Source organism: Oncorhynchus mykiss, chromosome 13 (assembly GCF_013265735.2).
Source record: "Oncorhynchus mykiss isolate Arlee chromosome 13, USDA_OmykA_1.1, whole genome shotgun sequence".
Taxonomy (NCBI): Eukaryota; Metazoa; Chordata; class Actinopteri; order Salmoniformes; family Salmonidae; genus Oncorhynchus; species Oncorhynchus mykiss.
In genome coordinates, this window is record NC_048577.1 from 57,225,378 (window position 1) to 57,250,902 (window position 25,525).

The 25,525-nt window shown below is 40.6% G+C and overlaps 1 protein-coding gene across 4 annotated transcripts; it reads left to right on the forward strand.

The window, feature by feature from the left end:
* Window positions 1–197: 197 nt before the first annotated feature.
* LOC118936313 lies at window positions 198–18,475 on the forward strand. Of its 4 annotated transcripts, none has more exons than XM_036941632.1 (5): window positions 198–778; window positions 1,599–1,931; window positions 5,449–5,582; window positions 17,985–18,112; window positions 18,328–18,475. In XM_036941632.1, exons 1-4 carry the CDS (start codon window positions 712–714, stop codon window positions 18,108–18,110), a joined length of 660 nt encoding a protein of 219 aa, XP_036797527.1. In that variant the 5' UTR covers window positions 198–711; the 3' UTR covers window positions 18,111–18,112; window positions 18,328–18,475. The 4 variants fall into 4 exon arrangements, with proteins under 4 accessions (XP_036797527.1, XP_036797528.1, XP_036797529.1 ...); XM_036941633.1 differs by lacking the exons at window positions 17,985–18,112; window positions 18,328–18,475 and adding exons at window positions 6,828–6,906; window positions 10,968–11,611; XM_021558751.2 differs by having other exon boundaries at window positions 199–778; window positions 1,603–1,931.
* The last annotated feature ends 7,050 nt before the right edge of the window (window positions 18,476–25,525 follow it).

Consider the following 25,525-nt stretch of genomic DNA (forward strand, 5'->3'; position numbering starts at 1 on the left):
AACTCAATCAGCATGACAGAGGGATCTCCAGCCTTGTCCTCGTCAACACTCACACCTGTGTTAACGAGAGAATCACTGACATGATGTCAGCTGGTCCTTTTGTGGCAGGGCTGAAATGCAGTGGAAATGTTTTTGGGGATTCAGTTCATTTGCATGGAAAAGAGGGACTTTGCAGTTAATTGCAATTCATCTGATCACTCTTCATAACATTCTGGAGTATATGCAAATTGCCATCATACAAACTGAGGCAGCAGACTTTGTGAAAATTAATATTTGTCATTCTCAAAACTTTTGGCCACGACTGTAGTATGTCATGAATATTAATTTCCTCCACAGGTGTCAGGGAAAATGTATGGAGTAAAACGTACATATTTTGATTTCGATTGTAGTGACGTAAAAGTTAGTCAAATAATTGTGTTTTGTTGTTTAACCTAATTTATTCCTAACCTATGATTCTGTCACATACTGACACCCATAATTGCACCTGAAATAAGTTCAGGTCTTGATTCTCTGTATGTTATTTTGTCATTTTATTTTGGTTTATTAGGCCTACCTCATTTGTTCAGAACCTAAGCGTAAAGTCGGCCTACTCCGTGTTCCTATTGGTGGAGAGGTTCTAGAGCAGACACCACTGTGGTAAAGACATACTGTATATTTCCTGTTATTTGAAGGCTCAGTTTAGTTGTGATGTGAAGGTCTTGTATTAGCAGGATGTCTGCATTCTGTCTGTGTTGTGCAATCTTCCTCTGTCTCCTTTGCAGCACCTTGGCTGAGAAAGGTGAGTGGTGTTTATTTAAATTTTCCATTGGGAGGTGATGGAAAGTTTTTGATTTAACATTTCATCTAGTCAGTTTTACACTTTAAAATATATTATGTACATTCGACTCTTGATAAGTGCTCTTTGAATAAATGTGAATTCTTTAAGTACAATACAGTTTTCCAGTCACATTTCAATGACATGATTTTTAATAGCTTGTTCCTGATAACTGCATGCTCTGGCACAACAGTCCCAAGACATTGCCTTTTTCAGGAGTCCACTGTAATCTATAGAGTTGCAATATCATAGATGTACAAAAGAGGTTGTTTAAGTAATTTATTTTTCAAGTGCAATATTCAAATGAGGGTAGAGTAGTATATGGTTCCTTGTATTCATAATCCCAAAATAGACCCAGACTTGTGTGAAACTAGTTTTAGGTAGTGAAGATCTCCTTAACTGATTGGTGTTGGTTTATCTTTAAAGAACAAACATCTGACACATACAGGACCAGTCAAAAGTTTGGACACACCTACTCATTCCAGGGTTTTTCTTTATTTTTATTATTTTCAACATTGTAGAATAATAGTGAAGACATCAAAACTATGAAATAACACATACTTTGAAGAATCTCACATATAAAATATATTTTGAATTGTTTAACACTTTTTTGGTTACTATATGATTCCATATGTTTTATTTCATAGTTTTGATGTCTTCACTATTATTCTACAATGTAGAAAATAGTAAAAATAGAGAAAAACCCTGGAATAAGTAGGTGTGTCAACTTTTGACTGGTACTGTATGGTGTTTTTTTTTCCATTCTCCCATCTGCTCATGAAAGGCAGCAAGGGACTGCTGGTCCGAAAGCAGGAGGGAGACACTATGACCATCCACTGCAGCACCTCTCTGCCAGACCAAGAAAACCTGGGTGTGTACATGCGCCTAACAAAAGAGATTGCAGTCCTCTACTTTCACCAGGAAACAAAAAAATTAATCCTCCACGAGAGGTTCAAACTCAGATTGACGACTAACGGAAGACTCAACAAAATGGACATCACCATCACAAACCTGACCATAGAAGACTCTGGGGCCTTCTGGTGTGTGTACAGTGTTTATAAGAAAAACAAGATTGAGAAGACTGAGGGGGAAGGAGCTGTTTTGCTGGTGGTGAATGGTGAGTGTCTCAGCCAGTCCTGATTCGTTCCCTAACCTTCCATTTGGCACTTACTGCACCCTTCAATGTTCAAGTTTTTTGTGGTCATTTTTTGTGGTCATATGCTCAAGCACAGTGAAATGCTTAACTTGCCAGCCTTACCCTACAGTGCAGCATTCAATATCAAACTAGTATAACTAATAAGAAAATGTAAAAACATGAGAATTAAGATAGGAAGCTACAGTAAATACAGGGTCAGTACCAGTTGTACAATGTACAGGGATACAGGAGTATTGAGGTAGATATGTACACAGGCAGAGATTAGGAGAAAGTGACTGGTAGCAGGATAAAAAAATAACAATAATGGTAAACAGTATGGCGGCAGCAGCATAAGTGGTGAGTGTGTGTGTGTAAGTGTCAGTTTAGATGTGATAGGTGGATATACATGTAAACAGGGCTGGTTGCAGAAATATATAAATACTTATAGTAAAATATACAGATCTGTATGTTGGAAGCTCCTCTCCGGGTAATACCTATCCAGATCCTTCAGATCTGCAAATATTGAAGGGTAATAGGGTCAATGTTCCTTTATTTTTTTCTGGCACTGAGTAAATTTCAGATATGCCTGGCGCAGATTTGAACATTGTAAAAATGATGTGCAACCCGAGTGGCGCGGTGGTCTAAGGCACTGTATCTCGAATCCAGGCTGCATCACATCTGGCTGTGATTGGGAGTCCCATAGGGCGGTGCACAATTGGCCCAGTGTCATCCGGGTTTGGATGGGGTAGGCCGTCATTGTAAATAAGAATTTATTCTTAATTGACTTGCCTAGTTAAATAAAGGTTAAAAAAAAAGATTCTGGCTCGCGTTTACTGTGATCACTGAGGCTGTACCCACTTTAAGGTACAGTTTTAACAGTGGCCAAGTAGGCTACTGTGGCTATTTAATTATAATGTAGGCCTACCATCAAAAACAATGGAGAAAAATGCATCCCATAACATTTCATATGGAAATAGCTGTTCTATCATTCAGCCTACAGTAACAGCAAATGTGTGGTGTTCAATGTAGGCCTACATTCTATGAGACTTTTGAATTAAAAAACATGCAGGGCTTGACATTAACCTGTATTCACTTGTCCTTCAGACATGGAGGTGACTAAGTATGTTGTGTTTGATGCAAGAAACCATTTTACAAAATACAATTCATTATTATTCCTATACCATTACTACAGAGAATCAGACAAATGCTACCCTCTGCCTATTGGCTACTTAGCTTATTCAACACTGTCTCAAAATACAACACTGCCACCAAAGATATTTATTTAACCAAGATGGACCACAGCCTATCGTTTCCATTGGGAAGAAATGAGTCATAGTGGACAGAACAGACACGGAGGTGGGCAGAGCCAAGCACAAGCTAGAGAGATCCTATTGGTGCGTTCTAGCATAAATCTGCATATTTCCGTTAGGGAACGGCTACTCTGTAAAGTGCGCGTGTGCAGTAACTCAATTCACCTATGCACTCCTTCTAAACAAAGCAATTTAAAAATAAACACTTTTGCAAAGGGTAAGGTCTACAAAACTTAGTCCGCTCTGTTTAAAACATTCTAGTTTTGGGAATTGAAAACTGTATTGAAATCAAATGTTTCATCGATAAGAGAATGTGCAGCATGTCAGCCAAAATCCATCTTTACCCACTGCGGGCCAGTTGGCTTCCTCTCACTACCATATTTGGTAGTGAGTGGAAACGCCAAGGGAATGCTTTAAATATCTGTATCATTGTTCTATCTGTGCTGCCCCTTTAAGACATAAAAAAAGCTCTTTACCTGACTTGTTTTTCAAAGATGTAGCACACATTTTGTGCTCTTGTAGGAAGCAACCACTCCCCCATTGTTGACTAGAAATTAGCCATAACTAGGCTAACAACTCACTAGCAAAGAATATGAACAAATGTGCACAGGTGGCTGGCTACATGCAGCTCTCGCTTTGATCTCAAAACAAGTGCATCTACTCAGGACTGCTCATGCTGTCCTGTTCAAAGTGAATGGCACAGATCCGTATATGGCAATGGCTATTTGCATATAAGCCTACTGCAACTCTGATTGGTTATGGCGCACCGTTCTATGTAGACTACAGGCCTGAGTCGTGCATGTCAATTCAATAGAATCCTACTTCGATGTGCACTGCCTACAATAAACTATTTTTATTTTTTTTATTTAACCTTTATTTAACCAGGTAGGCTAGTTAAGAACAAGTTCTCATTTAAAACTGCGACCTGGCCAAGATAAAGCATAGCAGTGTGAACAAGACAACAACAGAGTTACACATGGAGTAAACAATAAACAAGTCAATAACACAGTAGAAAAAAGAAAAAGAGTCTATATACATTGTGTGCAAAAGGCATGAGGAGGTAGGCGAATAATTACAATTTAGCAGATTAACACTGGAGTGATAAATGATCAAATGGTCATGTGCAGGTAGAGATACTGGTGTGCAAAAGAGCAGAAAAATAAATAAATAAAACAGTATGGGGATGAGGTAGGTAAATTGGGTGGGCTATTTACCGATGGACTATGTACAGCTGCAGCGATCGGTTAGCTGCTCAGATAGCAGATGTTTAAAGTTGGTGAGGGAGATAAAAGTCTCCAACTTCAGCGATTTTTGCAATTCGTTCCAGTCACAGGCAGCAGAGAACTGGAAGGAAAGGCGGCCAAATGAGGTGTTGGCTTTAGGGATGATCAGTGAGATACACCTGCTGGAGCACGTGCTACGGGTGGGTGTTGCCATCGTGATCAGTGAACTGGGATAAGGCGGAGCTTTACCTAGCATGGACTTGTAGATGACCTGGAGCCAGTGGGTCTGGTGACGAATATGTAGCGAGGACCAGCCGACTAGAGCATACAGGTCGCAGTGGTGGGTGGTATAAGGTGCTTTAGTAACAAAACGGATGGCACTGATAAACTGCATCCAGTTTGCTGAGTAGAGTATTGGAAGCTATTTCGTAGATGACATCGCCGAAGTCGAGGATCGGTAGGCTAGTCAGTTTTACTAGGGTAAGTTTAGCAGCGTTAGTTTTGCATTCAAAGTCTTGCATAGTTAATTTTGTTTCAAATCATTGAAAGTGGCTAAAATTGCGTTGATTCGAGCACAATTACCACAGTAGAGCGAAGCGTTGTTAGTGTTAACTTAAGGGGAAAACTCTAGAAAGTTGAATGAAGTTCAATCTTGTGCTTCTCTGTGTGTGCTGATATTTAATCTGTGTGGCAGTCCGACGGGAGCTCAGGGGGAACATTGGTTAGGGAATGATTCAGGACCGTTGTCTTAATGTGAGCTCTGAGCAGCACAGTCTCATAGGAACTAATCCTAATTTGAGCTACGATGCTGTAACTTCTAAACACGTTTAAATTGGTCAGTTTGTTGAGTTGTATTGGATTCTTCAACATCTCTTTTATAACGAATTGCACCTGGGGATATTTTGTTGATATGTACTGAACTGAATTGAAAAATGTGTGCTACCCTGGTGTGTTGCTGTGCCACAGATGAGGAGTGTGACCAGAATGATGCATCCTCAGGGCTAGGAATGTCCTGGTATCTGGTCCTGGTCTCAGCTGTCACTGCTGGCTCTGTGCTTCTCCTGAGTCTGCTCATCCTCTTCATCTGGGTCATCCCCAGGGTAAGTACTACAGTAAAGTGTGTGTGCCCACATGAAAAATAATGAAGTTTATTATAGAATACTACAGTACTTAGTATAGAATTCTGTAGTAAACTGTAATATACTATACTACACATTGTAGTATTCCTCAATCATGTGTAGTACTTACTATATAATGTTGTAGAATACTATAGTAAATTCTAAAGTATTATCATCACAAAACAAACACTTAAATACTACAGAATAGTCCTCAAATACACTACAGTCCACAAACACGCCAGACTTTAACTATAGTAAATACTACAGTATTTAATTTGCATATACCCCACCCATTCCCTTCCCCCAGATCCCAATTTGTGCCAGGTTTTTGAAAAGACCAGAACTATCTGTTCGAGTGTCTCCTTGTAATATATGTTAGCAACGTTTTTATCCTCGTTCTTATTCATCGAGCTTTTCTTTTTGTACTCTTATTTTCTATTGTCGAGAGGTGAACCTGTAATTAAGCATGTATTTGCACTGTGTACTCCACGTATGTCATGTGTAAAGGTATATGACTAATAAACTTGAACTCTGAGATGCTTTATGACTATGGGCCCACATACTTTTCCCTAATGACCTGACCTGAAAAAAGTCCTGACCCTAACTATGGGAATACAGGGGTTGATGAAAGATGACCGCTCATGTTATCCATTGAGGACAAGGAAACTCATTGAAGAGAAAACACAACAAAACACAACACAAAACACAACACACTTGTATCTCTTTGATCTGTTCACTGTCTTCATCATATTATCATCTTCCTTTTCATCTTCCTCATTATTCCAGTGTCCCAGCTGTCTGGCATATAGCCTAGTGGTTACGAGCGTTGGGCCAGTAACCGAAAGGTTGCTGGTTTGACTCCCCGAGCCAACTAGGTGAACAATCTGTTGGTGCCCTAACCCTAATTGCTATGGATAAAAGCTCATGATTCTGTACTGTCCACTCTTCTAGTGCTTGAAACTATTTTTATTTAGGAAAGAGTAGCCTAATCTCAATGCTGTGTGTGCTTGTGTGCATGCCCACCCATAATGGATCTTGTGTGTCTCTTTAGACCAGTGAAGTCATGGAAGTAGGCCAGGCTCTACAGGCTTTGTTGAGTAGAAGCCACTTCCCTCCCTATCCTGTTGTTTCTTCCTTTATCTGATAAAAATGAGGTCGGCCAATGTGGATATGGAGTGGAAATATTGTAATGCCCTTCCCTATCTCCTCATCCCTTCCTTTCTGCAGTGTTTTCATTCACATAGTAGAGAAGTGACAGTAGTCAAGTTCGATGGACAGCTAATAAACGAGACACACACCTGCACAGGTAAGCCTGGAGTCTTATGGGAGGAACTGATTTATTATGTCAATTCACTCTATTTTGCTTGAACAACACCATTCCAGCAATAATACATTTAAGTGATAATGCCAGAGGAGCTGATGTTTGGAGGATATAATGGCACGGGTGTTGTTAGGGCCGAGAAGAACTCGAGGGTCGGCAAACCGTGCCAATATCTCCTCCAAACACCGGCTTAGAGGGCATTATCGCTTTTATACGGATTACCAACATATTCAAATAATGATTGACATATTTGCATTAAAAACATTATTTTAATGTATTTATTCATACTATTTCATCCTTCCACAAAATATAGTCCCGACACATCTAGGGTTGCTACCCAAGCTGACTGGTTGTTCGTTCGGTTGCCAGAGACACGACCCAGTCGTTCTGTATCTATGGACATAACCAAGTTTTTCTTTCTAAATGTACCATTGCCATACTGGCTGGCAACGTTCTTATCCCTTGGTTGCTAGCTAGCCATCTACGGCTAACTTACAGTCCCGTCAAACAGTGCAGACAGAATAACAACAGTAGCTGCGTTTACATTTTTTAAGCTGTATGGGGGGTTTAACGTGCCATAATTAAGCCTCGTGAAGCTACTGATACCTCTTACGAGGTCAGCTAACGTCTTCCTAGCACCATAAAATACCGCCATGAATAAACGGACTGTTTAATGGAGGCAAGTTTTTTTGAAGGCGTCAAACTGCCGTCGAGTTCACGGCACGTTCATGTCACCTGACACGCTCTCAAATGCCGTGCCCGTCTCTTACTCTATGAATGGTCACTGCTATCCGGATTCCTTAGGATGTCCCTACCCTGAACCCTAAACCCTTAACTAACACTAAATATTAACAATTTGGGAAAGCCTATGAACTCTATTTGACTGAAAGCCACGAACACAACTCTTGTTTTTTGGTTGTCTGTTGTAGGCTACAGGGAACTGGTAACAACACAGTCTGTGATTGGTTAACAACATTTAGATCTGTATATAGCAAGATAACATACCATGCCATGAGGTGTTGAGGGAAAGACAGATTACCTATAGATTGGACATAATCTTTTCTAGGCCGTGAGCGATAACATGAAATACACAAGCCTTAGGCTATACTCGGAGGCTACTTTGGAATGTCGGCTTGCACGGTCAAAACTGAACGTTTCTAACATTTTATGGTTGAGATTTAATATAAATATAAACTATGCACCTTATGACTTTCATTAACATGCAGGCTTCACGCAGATGTTAGTAACACGGAACCCAAACCGGCTGCGCGCATGCATAAATGTATTTTGTCCCCCCCACACCAAACGCGTTCACAACACGCAGGTTAAAATATCAAACAAACTCTGAACCTATTACATTAATTTGGGGAACGGTCGAAAAGCATGAAACATTTATGGCAATTTAGCTAGTTAGCTTGCACTTGCTAGCTACTTTGTCCTATTTAGCTAGCTAGCTGTTGCTAGCTAATTTGTCCTGGGATATAAACATTGAGTTGTTATTTACCTGAAATGCACAAGGTCCTCTACTCTGAAAATTAATCCACACATAAAACCGTCAACCGAATCGTTTCTAGTCATCTCTCCTTCCATGCTTTTGCTTCTCTGGACTTTATATTGCGATTGGCAACTTTCATAAATTAGGTGCATTTCCACCACCGACCTTGTTCGTCTTTCAGTCACCCACATGGGATTAACCAATGACGAAATGGTACATGGGTACCTGCTTCTATTAACCAATGAGGAGATGGGAGAGACAGGACTTGCAGCGCAATCTGCATCACAAATAGAACTGACTTCTATTTTAGAGCTTGACAACGCAGACGCTCGCAAGCAGTGTGGGTGCAATAATTGAATAATATAGTTTTCTAAATTTATTTTCCAATGCGAGCTGTGTGGGTGTAAGGCATTGGTATGACGACATGCTAGTTACACGCAGGTGTCTCGCAGGCATTATTAACCTGTTTTCTAGTGACATTTATTTGGATACATCCATAACAATGAGCTAATGAGGCGAGATTTCGCCTGGGATAGAAAATGTGCTCTCTCGTTAGGGCACTGTTGTGGTGCTCAGAGGAGCTAGCCAACAACACAGTGTTGTCTTTACTATCATTAAATTGAAGACTTAGTTTTTATCAAAGATTCTCTGTAATTAGTATTACGCGATCAAACTGATTAATCATGTAACTGTAATTAACTAGGAAGTCGGGGGCACCAAGGAAAATATTCAGATTCCAAAGTTATAATTTCCTAATATAATTCACATTAATTAATTATTTACTTTACCTCACGTTAGTCTCATTCCAAACGTAGTAAATTGTTGGTTATCTGCACGAACCCAGTCTTCTCTATGAGTCATCCATACATCAATGGTCTTAAATCATTTATTTACTAACTAAGTAATTCACAGAAATGCATAAACACAAGAAATGATAACGGAGTTTCCCTAGTGGGATAAACCGGTATCGCGGCTTGGTGGACAAAAGGGGAAGTGGGGGTAAACTGAGATGAGACACTACAAAGTTGCTAATTATAACAATTGAAATGCTAATCCTTTGCACATGAACGCTCACTCATTTGGGAACAATTGCAATCAAAATATATATTTACGCTCAGTGTGTCATCGGGATCTTTCTTGAAAAGTTAGTTTCTGTTGGAGAGTTTTCTTCCTCTCCCTCGCTTTCTCTCTCTCTGTCGTGGTTAGAGGGGATAGTTCAGAGCAACATTCATTCATGTTGTCGGCGGTTGTCATTCTTCGCGTTCAATGATACCGAATTCCTAGCTGCAGACTAGTAGTTAATATCAAAGACTTGTTCTTATTCTGTCGGTATCGATAGTCTAAGAGTTTAACCACGTGGTATGGTTAAAAGATTCAGCAATGGTCTGCAACCTTTGTTCCCTCGTAATGGAGAAAAACATGGTCTGGTGAGAATTTCTCAAAGTTGGGGTTTTATTCGGAATTGCAGAAAAGGGCTGTCCCAGGATGTCTGACCCTAACTGGCTCATGGGCGGTCCTCTGATTTAGTTCAAATCAAAAGGGAATTGGAGTTTCCTTCATTAAACAGTCCAAAATCACATTACACAATTTTACAAACAGTATCATCCTCACTCATTCATCTTATACAACAATTAGATGTAAACCTCATATCTGAGGCTATTATATAAACAGCGTTATGGTAATGTGGCCGCACCGTCTCCCATGAGCTTCCCCAAGTTGTAACAAACGGACCAGTTCGTAGCTGGATTCTTCACCGATCTTTTATACCTTCTCCGGAACGTAAATGTTGTTCGGACCTCAAGTTCTGTGGGTTGGAAGAAATTCCTTTGTTCTCTATGAAACTCCACTCTATCTCTATACTGTGTGGCCATGAGGAGATCCTCTCCTCAGGAATTTACGACCTCTCTCTGACCACGGCAGCCTAGTTGTAGGAGGCAGGGAGAGGCAGGGAGAGGGGGATGGGGCTTGCTGTACCCAAAGAGGGCAACGTCATGACAACAGCTAACACAATAACTTCAAACTGAAGCTGGAAAGACTGCAAACTAGCTGCACTTCATTTCGTTTGACCTTTTTTAAATTTATTTTTCTTTGTATATATCCCAATATTCATAATTTCGACTGGCTGAGAAACACTGCCTGCCTCGCTCTCTCGTTTGACTCCTGACCCCTACACGTACATCAAGGTTTATACAAATCTCCGCTGTTGAAAAAGAAATGTGAGATAATGTCCGGATGCTTTTTATAGTGGAGATCAAGTTTATGGCTGGGCTGATGAGACTGTGGATTGCGCAGTCAGATGAAACAGAGTAAATAGGAATTGTGGAATAGACACCGGCTGGAATACGCTTTTAACCAATCAACATTCAGGATTAGACCCACCCGTTGTATAATATGCATTCCTCCCTGTTTTGAGAATACCAATGAACATTTGTGCATGCCGAAAGAATGTTAAATGCAAAATGGCTTCTAACGAAAGCTTTCCATTCACAGCTAATAGCTACATAAAATTGCTATATAAAATTGTCTTAATTTCCTTCCTTTTTCCTGACAGTTGGAAATGGAGGATGAAGATACGATCAATGTTTTCCAGCAACAGACAGGAGGCCTCTACTAGCATGTGAAGTACTCCCCCACATCTTCCTCCACCCCCCAGACGGCTGCTTTGCAGCTTGTCCCATTTTCCACCACAGAACCAATACCATGCGGAAGACGTCCTGCTCACAGTTCTACATAACTGTTGATGTCTAGTGTTTTCATTCTTGCCTTTGTTTCCTTCCTGTTTTGTACATAAACAACCTCCGCTAAAACAACTCAGATTTGAGTAACATTCATACAAGGTGTGCTGCGAATAAACGCAACAAGATCCAGCTCTTAAAAAGTCCATTGTTTTGGTGACTTGTTGGTTCACTTATTCAGAGATCAAGAAAAGCTATTTTCCACCCGTTCACTGTTTGAGAATAAGACTGGTTTGTTATTCAACTTAATTTTCTGTTGTCAGTTTCAGAAAATTGGTTTTATATCTTTTTTATATAGTAGTGGTTGTGTAGAATGAAACATGTCTTGAACATAGTTTGACTAGGCCATGCTTGTAATAAGGAAACCCTGAAGAGATGTTTTAGTCCAGGTAAACATCTGTATTGTCTCATAAATGTCTTGTTAAAATAAATCCATTCCAATAAGGCATGACATAAGGTATCCTGCTGAAACAAGGTTCGTATCGCGCTGTTGTTGAATGGACCAAAAGAGAAACAAATCTTTCCTACTGATGAGTCAACAGGGTCAACAGAAGGTAGGCTCTGAGGGTCAGGTCTTGACACGTTCACCTGAGGGAATGGCATCTAAAACAATTGCAAAATCTTTAGGTGTTACAGGGACCTTGTAAAGTGATAAGAATTCCTTATAACTGAGTAAAAGACCCTCTGCATTTACCAGTTTGCTCACCAATAGGGTATTACTTCGGAACCAATATTCTAAAAACAAATAAGTATTTTTATACAATATATCCCGATTATTCCATATATAATATCTGTGTGGAGAAGAATTGTGTTTATAAATTAAGGACCATGACAAGAACCTGCCGATGAAAAGCAGAAAGTTTCACTGGAACTTTGTCAATATTATAATTCCAAACCAATATGAAGTTAAGGCCACCAAAAGTAGAGAAGACATGATGAGGAATACAATTCCAGATAGAAGTGGGTCTTCTTAGGAATTGTTTTATCCAATTGATCTTAAAAGTATTATTTAAAGTAGTAAAGTCCAGAAAATTCAGTCCACCATTCTCACGTGTTCATTACAACAGTTTTCCTAATGTAATGGGTACGGTTTCTCCACAGAAAGTTGCTAAGCATCTGGTCTATCTCCTTATTTTACTGTCTAGATATAAAGATAGAGCACCATATGTTAGTCTAGAGATACCTTCAGCCTTGGTTATTAGGACTCTACCTTTTAAAGATAAGTCCGTCTGTAGCCATTGATTTAGTTTCTTCTGGGTTTTTTTAATAAGAAGGTTACAATTTAGTACGCCTCTAGACTTCTGATCCTTTGTAATGGTTCTGCCTAAATATGTAAGTTCTTCTTTTACTGCAATACCATACTATGAAGGTGTCACACAATCTTTGACGGCCATGAGTTCACATTTATTAATGTTAAGATATAGACCAGATGCTTTGGAAAAGGATTGTATCACATTGATCGATATGGGAATTTGGTTAGTGTCTTTCAGAAAAAGTGTATTATCATCAGCCAGCTGGCTTATAATCATTTCTTTACCAGCTATGGAAATACCTTGTACAGGACTATTATTTAAAGAATTTGCAAGAAGTTGGGTGATTAATAAAAACAGGTACGGAGAGATGAACGAGTGACCCATTACCCGCCAAGGGTGGTCATGATACGTCATCAGAAGTGTCCACTTAATTTGATGGCTGAGGGGAAGGGTGTGTCTTGGACTGTAACCATGGTCTCTTTAAAAAAATTCAAATAAAATGTCTTTCTTTTGGCAGCTCCAAAATGCAGGTGTTTCAGCTTAGCTCAGTGCTTTCAGTGGTGGTGGTGGGGCTAGCCACCAGAAAATACAGAGCGTTGCACTTGATTGGCTCAGTTTTCTGTCACTCATTGGACAGTACGTCATCCCCAATTCGAAGGTTAGAGCTCAAATTTTGCCATAGAGTTATGTTAGAAGTGCCCATTACATCAAATCACGTTACATCTACAGTAGCTTTGATTGGACTGATCATCTCAACATCTTACTTTCCAAGTCTTAGCTAGCAGTCATTAGTTGTCGACAATCTACTGGCAAATCCTTTTTAATCCTTTTCATACGAAGAGAAATAATGAAGATAAATTCTAGATAAATTGTATCGGTGCTCATCGGCCATTCTACATAAAGATTGCACAATGTTAAATTCAACAATGAGTCATTTTAAGGAATAAGTGGCAAACTGCAAGCGTTGCAAAGAAACCACCAACGTTAGCCTGCTATTCAATGGAGCGGCAGTGCCCCCCCCCCCCCCCCCCCCCCCCGCAGAGTCCAAACATTTATTGTATGCTGCTGCATAAATTATGTAATATGCCTGGGAGATATGTATACTGTAGCTAAGAAAGTAATACTAAGTGTATGTTGTGTCGTAAGCTGTTAGTAGCCCATGTGCCTCACCCTAATAATTTGGTCTATTTTCACCAACACAGTATTGTAAAAACATCATAGTTGTGGTGCTTGGCTTGGACGTGCAAATTCAGCACACACAACATTCTAAAATAGAGTTGTGTTATTTGACGGGTCACATTAAAATCTTATTTAACGCGTCAAATAGTGTTATATGACTTGTCTTTTCTGACACGCAAAGACCCAAACGGTGTTCAAGGTGCCTCACAGGGAGTACACTAAGAACGGCCCATGTTCTGAATTCTGTCGCTGTACATTTCAAAAGTGCTGAACAAATAGTTATATTGACTACGTCTGTTGTCGCTCGCTCATTAATGTCTTAATCGAAATTACGGATCGCTTTTTATCCGCTTGTTGTCCCCTTATGCCATAGTTTGTACATCTCAATTGTCAGTAGAAACCACATTTGTTTAAGCAAGTCTGCCATATCAGCAGTAAATGAGGTGGTAGTAAATGTAATTTTGGCAGTAAGTATTCCTCTTGTCCAGATTAGCCGATACCGATTATTGGAGGACCAAAAAAGCCGATACCGATTAATCTGCCGATTTAAAAAAAATATATGTAGATATAATAATAATAATAATAATAATAATAATAATATTTGTAATAATGACAATTACAACAATACTGAATGAACACTTATTTTAACTTAATATAATACATCAATAAAATAAATGTAGCCTCAAATAATGAAACATGTTCAATTTGGTTTAAATAATGCAAAAACAAAGTGTTGGAGAAGAAATTAAAAGTGAGAAAGCTAACGTTTCAGTTCCTTGCTCAGAACATGAGAACATATGAAAGCTGGTGGTTCCTTTTAAGAAGTTTTAGGTTGTAGTTATTATAGGAATTATAGGACTATTTCCCTCTATACCATTTGTATTTCATTAACCTTTGACTATTGGATGTTCTTATAGGCACTTTAGTATTGCCAGTGTAACAGTATAGCTTCCGTCCCTCTCCTCGCCCCTACCTGGGCTCGAACCAGGAACACATCGACAACAGCCACACTCGAAGCAGCGTTACCTATGCAGAGCAAGGGAAACAATCACAGGCTCAGAGCGAGTGACGTTTGAAACGCTATTAGCGCGCGCTAACTAGCTAGCCATTTCACATCGGTTACACCAGCCTCATCTCGGGAGTTGATAGGCATAAACAGCGCAATGCTTGTTTGAATTCATGTTTACACGCCTGCTTCTGCCTACCACCGCTCAGTCAGATACTTAGATACTTGTATGCTCAGTCAGATTATATGGACACGCTAGATAATATCTAGTAGTATCATCAACCATGTGTAGTTAACTAGTGATTATGATTGATTGTTTTTTTATAAGATAAGTTTAATGCTAGCTAGCAACTTATCTTGACTTACTGCATTTGCGTAACATGCAGTCTCCTTGTGTAGTGCAACGAGAGAGAGGCAGGTCGTTATTGCGTTGTTATTGACTTTTTAACTGTAAGGTTGCAAGTTTGGATCCCCCGAGCTGACAAGGTGAAAATCTGTCATTCTGCCCCTGAACGAGGCAGTTAACCCACCGTTCCTAGGCCATCATTAAAAATCAGAATGTGTTCTTAACTGACTTGTCTAGTTAAATAAAGGTATAAAAAAATTTAATCGACAAATTGGCGCCCAAAAATACTGATTTCCGATTGTTATGAACACTTGAAATCGGCCATTCCGATTAATCGGTTGACCTCTAGTCCAGATGGGATAGGGCAGTGTGATGTAGATTGCATCGTCTGTGGACCTGTTGGGGCGGTATGCAAACTGAAGTGGGTCTAGGGTGGCAGGTAAGGTGGAGGTGATGTGATCCTTGAAGAGTCTCTCAAAGCACTTCATGATGACAGAAGTGAGTGCTACGTGGCAGTAGTCATTTAGTTCAGGTGTCTTTGTCTTCTTGGGTACTGGAACAATGGTGGCCATCTTGAAGCATATGGGGACAGCAGACTGGGAGCAATTAAATATGTCCGTAAACACACCAGCCAGCTGGTCTGCGCATGCTCTGAGGATGCGGCTAGGGATGCCATCTGGGCCAGCAGCCTTGCGAAGGGTAACACGTTACTCACATCAGCCACGGAGAGGGAGAGGGTCCGCAGTCCTTGTTAGCAGGCCGCGACAGTGGCACCGTATTATCCTCAATGCGGGCAAAGAAGGTGTTGAGTTTGAAAGCGAGACGTCGATGTCCGTGGCGTGGCTTGTTTTCTTTTTGTAGTCACCCCTGTAGTCACCCCTTTATGTAGTAATCCATTTACTGGTGTAGTGGCGTATCCGTGCCCACGCATGAAGTGTGGAGAATGTGGTGTGCATGTGTTTGTTAACTGTAACCTCTGACCTTCGGAGCCGACAGCTGCATGCAGTGTTCACACTCTGCCTTCCTGCTATTCCACATTGTCTAAAGCTAGGTTCAAATTAGAGGTCAACCGATTATGATTTTTCAACGGCAATACTGATAATTGGAGGACCAAAAAAAGACGCTAACATTGTTCGGATGATTTTTATTTATATATATATATATATATATATATATATATATATATATATATATATATATATATATATATATATATATATATATATATACTGAATGAACAATTAACCCTTTTATTTTAACATAATATAATACATTAAATGTATTTACTCTCAAATAAATAATGAAACAGGTTCAATTTTGTTTAAATAATGCAGAAAAAGTGTTGGAGAAGAAAGGTAAAGTGCAATCTGAGTCATGTAAAAAAGCTAATGTTTAAGTTCCTGGCTCAGAACATATGAAAGCTGGAGGTTCAATATTCCCAGTTCTTCAATATTCCCAGTTAAGAAGTTTTAGGTTGAAGTTATTATAGGAATTATGACGTGTCGACTATTTCTCTCTATGCCATTTGTATTTCATATACCTTTGACAATTGGATGTTCTAATTGGCACTTCAGTATTGCCAGCCTAATCTCAGGAGTTGATAGGCTTGAAGTCATAAACAGCGCTGTGCCTCAAGCATTGCTAAGAGCTGCTGGCAAACGCAGTAAAGTTTGAATGAATGCTTACGAGCCTGCTGCTGCCTACCACCGCTCAGTCAGACTGCTCTATCAAATAGTAGACTTAATTATAATAGAATTATTTAATTAGTTTGGCTTCGGTGCCATCTCGGCTGGAAGTTGAGTACTTGGTCTAGGCTAGCCTATATTTAATAAAAATTGCATTAGTCTTGATATATTTCCATGAATACACCTGGATTATTTGCCTGTGTTTAGGTCTGGATATTCATGAATTGCTCGTACTGTTTTCTGTGTTAATAGGCTTCAGGATGTTTACTTAGGCTGCTGTTTACCTAATGACATCACAATCTGGAAATTTGGTTGAGAAGTACCTCCTACATAATGGCCAAAAATCCAGTTGTTTTCAGCTTAACATTGATATAGACCTACATCTTGATCTTGCAGTACTATCTGAATGTTTAATTTAAATGTAATGGCACTATAGTCAATTAAAGCATCACTTATTGGCCATGTCCACGGTTTATGTCCCATTGCCAAAGCTAATGTAAAAGCATTAAAGCAGTCATTCAGCAGGGCCTGATAAACAGATGCAGAGCCATAATAAAGGAGACCTTGTTGAGTCACTGTGCCATTACTTCACAATGCTTTCTCCTCTCACTTCATTAACAAGCAGTGATATATTGACCAAGAATCATCCCTTTGTCTGGCTTTGTTCCTTCTAGTCATAGATGGCAGGTAGACCAATCTGTTGACTTCCCATTGTTTCTACTGTACAGTTGTTGCTCAGTGGGAGTTTGTATGGGACTGTAGCCTAGCTTAAATGTTGGCCAAAATGCCCTTTCGCTGAGTGGGGTATGTGGGTTAGCCTATGAGTTTTGGCTCAGCATTTGTCTGGATTAGCCTACATCCACTGGCTGCTTTGCTGCTTGGTCTGTTGGTATCTGTCTGAGACTGATAGGTAGGCCATCAGATTTGTTTGCATTAGTGGTTTTCCGCATTTTCTCATGTCATCTTGGCAAATAGTTCCTAGCAGCATTATGCTCAGTAAAAACATTTCCATACTGCATGTTAGTCACTCAGTTCCACTAAAATGGGAATGCACCACAAATCAAGATGGTAAAGCAAACTGTTACCAGCCTTCCACACCAGTCTTTAATCCATTTAGACCCATTCAACCAAATTGTAAAATCCGGCCAGTGAATCAATGAAATGTAAAGTGGAAACAACCCGTAAAGAAACTCATGTTTTTATTAGCACTTCTAGCATTGACACTCCATTAACTATCATTAGGCCTAACACTAGTCCCTATCACTGGTCTGCTTTACAGAACTCTAGTAGTGAGGTCATCTCCTCTGACTCATTTGTGAAGTCTGAGTCATCACTTATTAACTGGGTGTTGTTTCTCTCCGTAGGCGGGACGGCCAAGGGTACTCTGTGCGGAGAACCATCCGCCCCCCTTAGACGGTGCCAGCAGCCGCTCCTCTTCCCCAAAAACAATGAGACAGACGAGGTCATCACCTCCATCAACGTTCCTTTAGGGGTAAGGGTGAGGGGTCACTGACATTGACTTATGTCGGCCATTGTTTTATTCACAGATGTAATGTGTGTGTTTTCCACTGGTAAGACACTTGACTTGGTTTCTACAAGTCTGCTGTCATGGATGGTTTTCAGTGATTCTCAGTCCTGTGTTTTTGAACTGACTCAAATGCCATTGATAAAGTAAAATGCTGACTGTTATTATTCTCCATCTGACAGGTTGAGGAGTGCCAGCAGGCAAACAATGGTAAGTATCTCTGATTCCATTTTGAATGGCAGTATTTTAATATATGGTATTTATGTACAGTACCAGTCAAAAGTTTGGACACACCTATTCATTCAAGGGTTTTTCTTTATTTGTACTATTTTCTACATTGTAGAATAATAGGGAACACATCAAAACTGTGAAATAACACATATGGAAACATGTAGTAACCAAAAATATGTTAAACAAATCCAAATATATTTAATATTTGAGATTCTTCAAAGTAGCCACCCTTTGCCTTGAAAGCTTTGCACACTCTTGGCATTCTCTCAATCAGCGTCATGAGGTAGTCACCTGGAATGCATTTCAATTAACAGGTGTATCTTTCTAAAAGTTATTTTGTGGAATTTCTTTCCTTTATGTGTTTGAGCCAATCAGTTGTGTTGTGACAAGGTAGGGGTGGTATACAGAAGATGGCCCTATTTGGTAAAATACCAAGTCCATATTATGACAAGAACAGCTCAAATAAGCAAAGAGAAACGACAGTCCATTACTTTGACTGACCTTCATGTGTTAATCTGGAAAATTAAGAGCTTCTCCGCATGTGTGGTTCACAGCATGAAGCGTGGAGGCGCTTTGCTGCTGACACTGTCTGATTTATTTCAAATTCAAGGCACACTTAATCAGCATGGCTACCACAGAATTCTACAGCAATACGCCATCCCATCTGGTTTGTGCTTAGTGGGACTATCATTTGTTTTTCAACAGGACAATAACCCAACACACCTCCAGGCTGTGTAAGGGCTATTTGACCAAGAAGGAGAGTGATGGAGTGTTGCATCAGATGACCTAGCCTCCACAATCACTTGACCTCAACCCAATTGAGATGGTTTGGGATGAGTTGGACTGCGGAGTGAAGGAAAAGCAGCCAACAAGTGCTGAGCAGATGTGGGAACTCCTTTAAGACTGTTGGGAAAAGCATACCGGGTGAAGCTGGTTGAGAGAATGTCAAGTGTGCAACGCTGTCATCAAGGCAAAGGGTTGCTAATTTGAAGTATCTAAAACTCAGCAAAAAAAGAATTGTCCTCTCACTGTCAACGCATTTTTATTTTCAGCAAGCTTAACATGTAAATATTTGTATGAACATAAGATTCAACAACTGAGACACAAACTGAACAAGTTCCACAGACATGTGACTAACCTAAATTGAATAATGTGTCCCTGAAATAAAGGGGGCGTCAAAATTAACTGTCAGTACCAGCTGCATAAAGTACTGCAGTGCATCTCCTCATGGACTGCATCAGATTTGCCAGTTCTTGCTGTGAGATGTCATAACATGTAAATATTTGTATGAACAAAGATTCAACAACTGAGACACAAACTGAACAAGTTCCACAGACATGTGACTAACCTAAATTGAATAATGTGTCTCTGAAATAAAGTCAGTATCTGGTGTGGCCACCAGCTGCATAAAGTACTGCAGTGCATCTCCTCATGGACTGCATCAGATTTGCCAGTTTTTGCTGTGAGATGTTACCCCACTCTTCCACCAAGGCACCTGCAAGTTCCTGGACATTTCTGGGGGGAATGGCCCTAGCCCTCACCCTCCGATCCAATAGGTCCCAGACGTGCTCAATGGGATTGAGATCTGGGCTCTTCGCTGGCCATGGCAGGACACTAACATTCCGATCTTGCAGGAAATAACGCACAGAATGAGCAGTATGTCTGGTGGCCTTGTCATGCTGGAGGGTCATGTCAGGATGAGCCTGCAGGAAGGGTACCACGTGAGGGAGGAGGATGTCTTCTCTGTAATGCACAGCGTAGAGATTGCCTGCAATGACGACAAGCTCAGTCCGATGATGCTGTGACACACCGTCCCAGACCATGACGGACCCTCCACCTCCAAATCAATCCCGCTCCAGAGTACAGGCCTCGGTGTAGTGCTCATTCCTTCGACGATAAACGCAAATCCGACCATCACCCCATGTGAGACAAAACCGCAGCTCGTCAGTGAAGAGCGCTTTTTGCCAGTCCTGTCTGGTCCAGCGACGGTGGGTTTGTGCCCATAGGTGACATTGTTGCCGGTGATGTCTGGTGAGGACCTGCCTTACAACAGGCCTACAAGCGCTCAGTCCAGCCTCTCTCAGCCTATTGAGGACAGTTTGAGCACTGATAGAGGGATTGTGCGTTCCTGGTGTAACTCGGGCAGTTGTTGTTGCCATCCTGTACCTGTCCCGCAGGTGTGATGTTCAGATTTACCGATCCTGTGCAGGTGTTGTTACACGTGGTCTGCTACTGCGAGGACGTTCAGCTGTCCGTCCTGTCTCCCTGTAGTGCTGTCTTAGGCGTCACAGTATGGACATTGCAATTTATTGCCCTGGCCACATCTGCAGGCCACATGCCTCCTTGCAGCATGCCTACGGCACTATCACGCAGATGAGCAGTGACCCTGGCCATCTTTCTTTTGGTGTTTTTCCAGAATCAGTAGAAAGGCCTCTTTAGTGTCCTAAGCTTTCATAACTGTGACCTTAATTTTCTTCCGTCTGTAAGCTGTTAGTGTTTTAACAAACGTTCCACAGGTGCATGTTCATGAATTGTTAATGGTTCATTGAACAAGCATGGGAAAGTGTTGTAACCATTTACAATTAAGATCTGTGAAGTTATTTGGATTTTTACAAATTATTTTTGAAAGACGGGGTCCTGAAAAATATACTTTTTAACTACATGATTTCATATGCCATTTAATAGTTTGTCTTTACCATTACTATTTACTTACTATAGTGAAAATAAAGGAACCCTTGAATGAGTAGGTGTTCAAACCTTTGACTGCTACTAAAATAATTTAGATTCCAATGATGAATCTCATTGAAGTCTTTTGAAGAGACACCACTTAAAAGAAGTCCCTACCAGACTGGAAGGAAAGATTCCACATTCCTCGTTCTCTCAGCTGTCTGTAAACAGCAGTGCATGACTCCCATTAGTTACAAATGGCCACAATGAATGGCATCATGGTCGACCGTGGCAGCTCTGATAATTCCAGCCTTTTTTAAACATGGTCATGTCTCTCCTTTTGTTTTCAACAATGACATTTGTCATACCTGGGAAGTTTGTCCTGACCTTGTTGATCTAACCAGGAGAAACTCTGGTGTCCCAGTTATACAACACATGACTCATAGAGGGCTTTTATTAAGGCTTTTTATTTTTAGGGAACACCTTGTAGTCACAACTCAGATTCTCTTTGATCCAGTTGTGCTCTTTCATAATGTCTGTGGTCAGTCATCTGTTCTGTAATGATATAATGCTGTTCCTATGAGGAGCAAGGATATTTATTAACTTCCAGGTGCTGCAAACATTAGTGATAGTGTGTTCTTTGGATAATGAAGGGTTAAGGCATTCCACTGTTATGGTCTTGTCTAAGCACTGTAGACGGGGGCTTGAAATGGTACTGGACTGGCAGCGGACCCTGGGAGGATCTTGTCTGATCCCTCCAAGTGTTTGACTGACACTGATGTTGTACAATTTTCAGGTGTAAAATGTAATCCAAGCAGTTTTCTGAAGGAAAAAACACAGCTTTATGTTCCTTGATACCAAAATAGGCTTAGAAACACTGTCTTAACACACTTTGCCTACGTGCTGCTGTAAGCCCCTACCGACTCCATACTGTAATGGCTCTCAGGAAATTTGACTTTGAGATTCTATATCACTAATGGGCAATTGACAGCCTGTTTCTCCACCAGTGTGATTTCATTCCAGATGAGATTTGCCTCATGGAGGAGTGTTGAGCTCAATTTATTGCATCTGCTTTGATTTGAGTTATGCTAGTACATTTATGCACATTTTACTGAAAGCAACACATTTTTCTGAATCTACAGTGCCTTGCGAAAGTATTCGGCCCCCTTGAACTTTGGGACCTTTTGCCACATTTCAGGCTTCAAACATAAAGATATAAAACTGTATTTTTTTTGTGAAGAATCAACAACAAGTGGGACACAATCATGAAGTGGAACGACATTTATTGGATATTTCAAACTTTTTTAACAAATCAAAAACTGAAAAATTGGGTGTGCAAAATTATTCAGCCCCTTTACTTTCAGTGCAGCAAACTCTCTCCAGAAGTTCAGTGGGGATCTCTGAATGATCCAATGTTGACCTAAATGACTAATGATGATAAATACAATCCACCTGTGTGTAATCAAGTCTCTGTATAAATGCACCTGCACTGTGATAGTCTCAGAGGTCCGTTAAAAGCGCAGAGAGCATCATGAAGAACAAGGAACACACCAGGCAGGTCCGAGATACTGTTGTGAAGAAGTTTAAAGCCGGATTTGGATACAAAAAGATTTCCCAAGCTTTAAACATCCCAAGGAGCACTGTACAAGCGATAATATTGAAATGGAAGGAGTATCAGACCACTGCAAATCTACCAAGACCTGGCCGTCCCTCTAAACTTTCAGCTCATACAAGGAGAAGACTGATCAGAGATGCAGCCAAGAGGCCCATGATCACTCTGGATGAACTGCAGAGATATACAGCTGAGGTGGGAGACTCTGTCCATAGGACAACAATCAGTCGTATATTGCACAAATCTGGCCTTTATGGAAGAGTGGCAAGAAGAAAGACATTTCTTAAAGATATCCATAAAAAGTGTCGGTTAAAGTTTGCCACAAGCCACCTGGGAGACACACCAAACATGTGTAAGAAGGTGCTCTGGTCAGATGAAACCCAAATTGAACTTTTTGGCAACAATGCAAAACGTTATGTTTGGCGTAAAAGCAACACAGCTGAACACACCATCCCCACTGTCAAACATGGTGGTGGCAGCATCATGGTTTGGGCCTGCTTTTCTTCAGCAGGGACAGGGAAGATGGTTAAAATTGATGGGAAGATGGATGGAGCCAAATACAGGACCATTCTGGAAGAAAACCTGATGGAGTCTGCAAAAGACCTGAGACTGGGACGGAGATTTGTCTTCCAACAAGACAACGATCCAAAACATATAGCAAAATCTACAATGGAATGGTTCAAAAATAAACATATCCAGGTGTTAGAATGGCCAAGTCAAAGTCCAGACCTGAATCCAATCGAGAATCTGTGGAAAGAACTGAAAACTGCTGTTCACAAATGCTCTCCATCCAACCTCACTGAGCTCGAGCTGTTTTGCAAGGAGGAATGGGAAAAAATGTCAGTCTCTCGATGTGCAAAACTGATAGAGACATACCCCAAGCGACTTACAGCTGTAATCGCAGCAAAAGGTGGCGCTACAAAGTATTAACTTAAGGGGGCTGAATAATTTTGCACGCCCAATTTTTCAGTTTTTGATTTGTTAAAAAAGTTTGAAATATCCAATAAATGTCGTTCCACTTCATGATTGTGTCCCACTTGTTGTTGATTCTTCACAAAAAATACAGTTTTATATCTTTATGGTTGAAGCCTGAAATGTGGCAAAAGGTCGCAAAGTTCAAGGGGGCCGAATACTTTCGCAAGGCACTGTATCCCTTGCTATTGGTTATCTGTTTAGCTGTCATTTGGAAAGTGGTAGCAGGACCCATCAGGTTATCCTTGCTACAACCAAAGTGCTACTGTTATCAGACATCCTATCAATTCAAGGTTTGGATGATATTTACACTGAACATAAATATAAATGCAACATGTCAAGTGTTTGTTTCATGACCTGAAATATAACATCCCAGAAGTGTTCCATATGAAGAAATGTCTTCTCTCATTGTGAACAACTTTGTTTACATCCCTTGTGAGCATTTATCCTTTGACGAGAACCCATCCACCTGACAGGTGTAGCATATCAAGAAGCTGATTTAAACAGCCTGCTCATTACACAGGTGCACCTTGTGCTGGGGACAGTAAAAGGCCAGTTTTGTCACTATGCCTCAGATGTCTCAAGTTGAGGAAATCTCCACTAGAGCTGTAGCCAGATAATTTAATGGTCATTTCTCTACCATAAGCTGCCTCCAATGTAGTTTTAGGGAATGTGGCAGTGTCTGACCGCTGAGCATGTGTATGGTGTCTTGTGGGCAAGTGGTTTGCTGATGTCAATGTTGTGAACAATGTGCCCTGTTTGTGGCGGCGAGGTTATGTTATAGGCAGATAAGCTAAGGACAACGAACACAATTGTAATGCTTAGATGGCGAGATCCCAAGGCCCATTTCTTTTGAAGGTATCTGTGACCAACAGATGCATATCTGTATTCCCAGATTAGGGCCTAAATAATATATTTAAATTGACTGATTTTAGGTCATATGAAATTTAACTCAGTATATTCTTTACAATTGTTTCATGCAGCATTTTATATTTTTTGTTGAAGATATGTGTTTGTAGTGAGGAAGTGCTGTGCCTCTCTCCAGTCTAGCATGGCTAGATCATAGGCTGTTTACACACAGGCAGCCCAATACTGATTTTATTAATTTAAAAAAAAGTATTACCACAATTGTCCTTTTGGGCAATCAGATCTGCTCTCTTGCCAATAATTGGGCCAAAGATCAGTTCAGCTGCCTGTGTAAACGCAACCTGAGTCATATCATATGGATCAGATCTCTGATCAGTGGGCCAGGTAGTGATGACCCTGATAGTGTCGTCTACTCTGTGTTGTGTGGTAAAGTTGACTGCCTCGAGGAACCTGAAGAGATGGAGGACCACAGCCCTCTGCCCCCTCGGGAGCTGCCGCCAACGCAGCCGCCTCCTCCTGCCGAAGAAACCCCCCAGGGGGCATGTCCAGCCTCAGCCTGGGTTGAGGTCTGGTTTTGTTGGAACGTTTTTATTTTTGAAGAATTGCCCCAATTTCCCCCTTCCCCACCTCAGTCCCACTGTTCTTCCCCACTGTCTGATACAATCCACCACGTCCCCTCTGAGCCATGGAATTTCCCCCCTACCTGCCAACCCCCTCATGTTTTTACTTTTTTCCTAATTAAAGAGAACCGTTGACAGAAGCACTTTATGTATCTCTTTTTCCCCTCCCCCCATTTCAGTCCATTCTGTAGTGTGCCTATATTGCGCCTGATGGAAAGGGCATGTTTTTGCTTGTCTCATTCTCGCCCTTTTGTAAATTGTAAAGAAAAGTATTCAAAAAAGATTTGATGCGTGAATTTCTAAATACAATAAAGATTGATATGAATTTGTTCATTTTGCTCCTGGTTTAATTTTTATTGGAGGAAATATGTATTTTGTGGCTCTCAAATGTTTTTAGTTATGCATGTTATA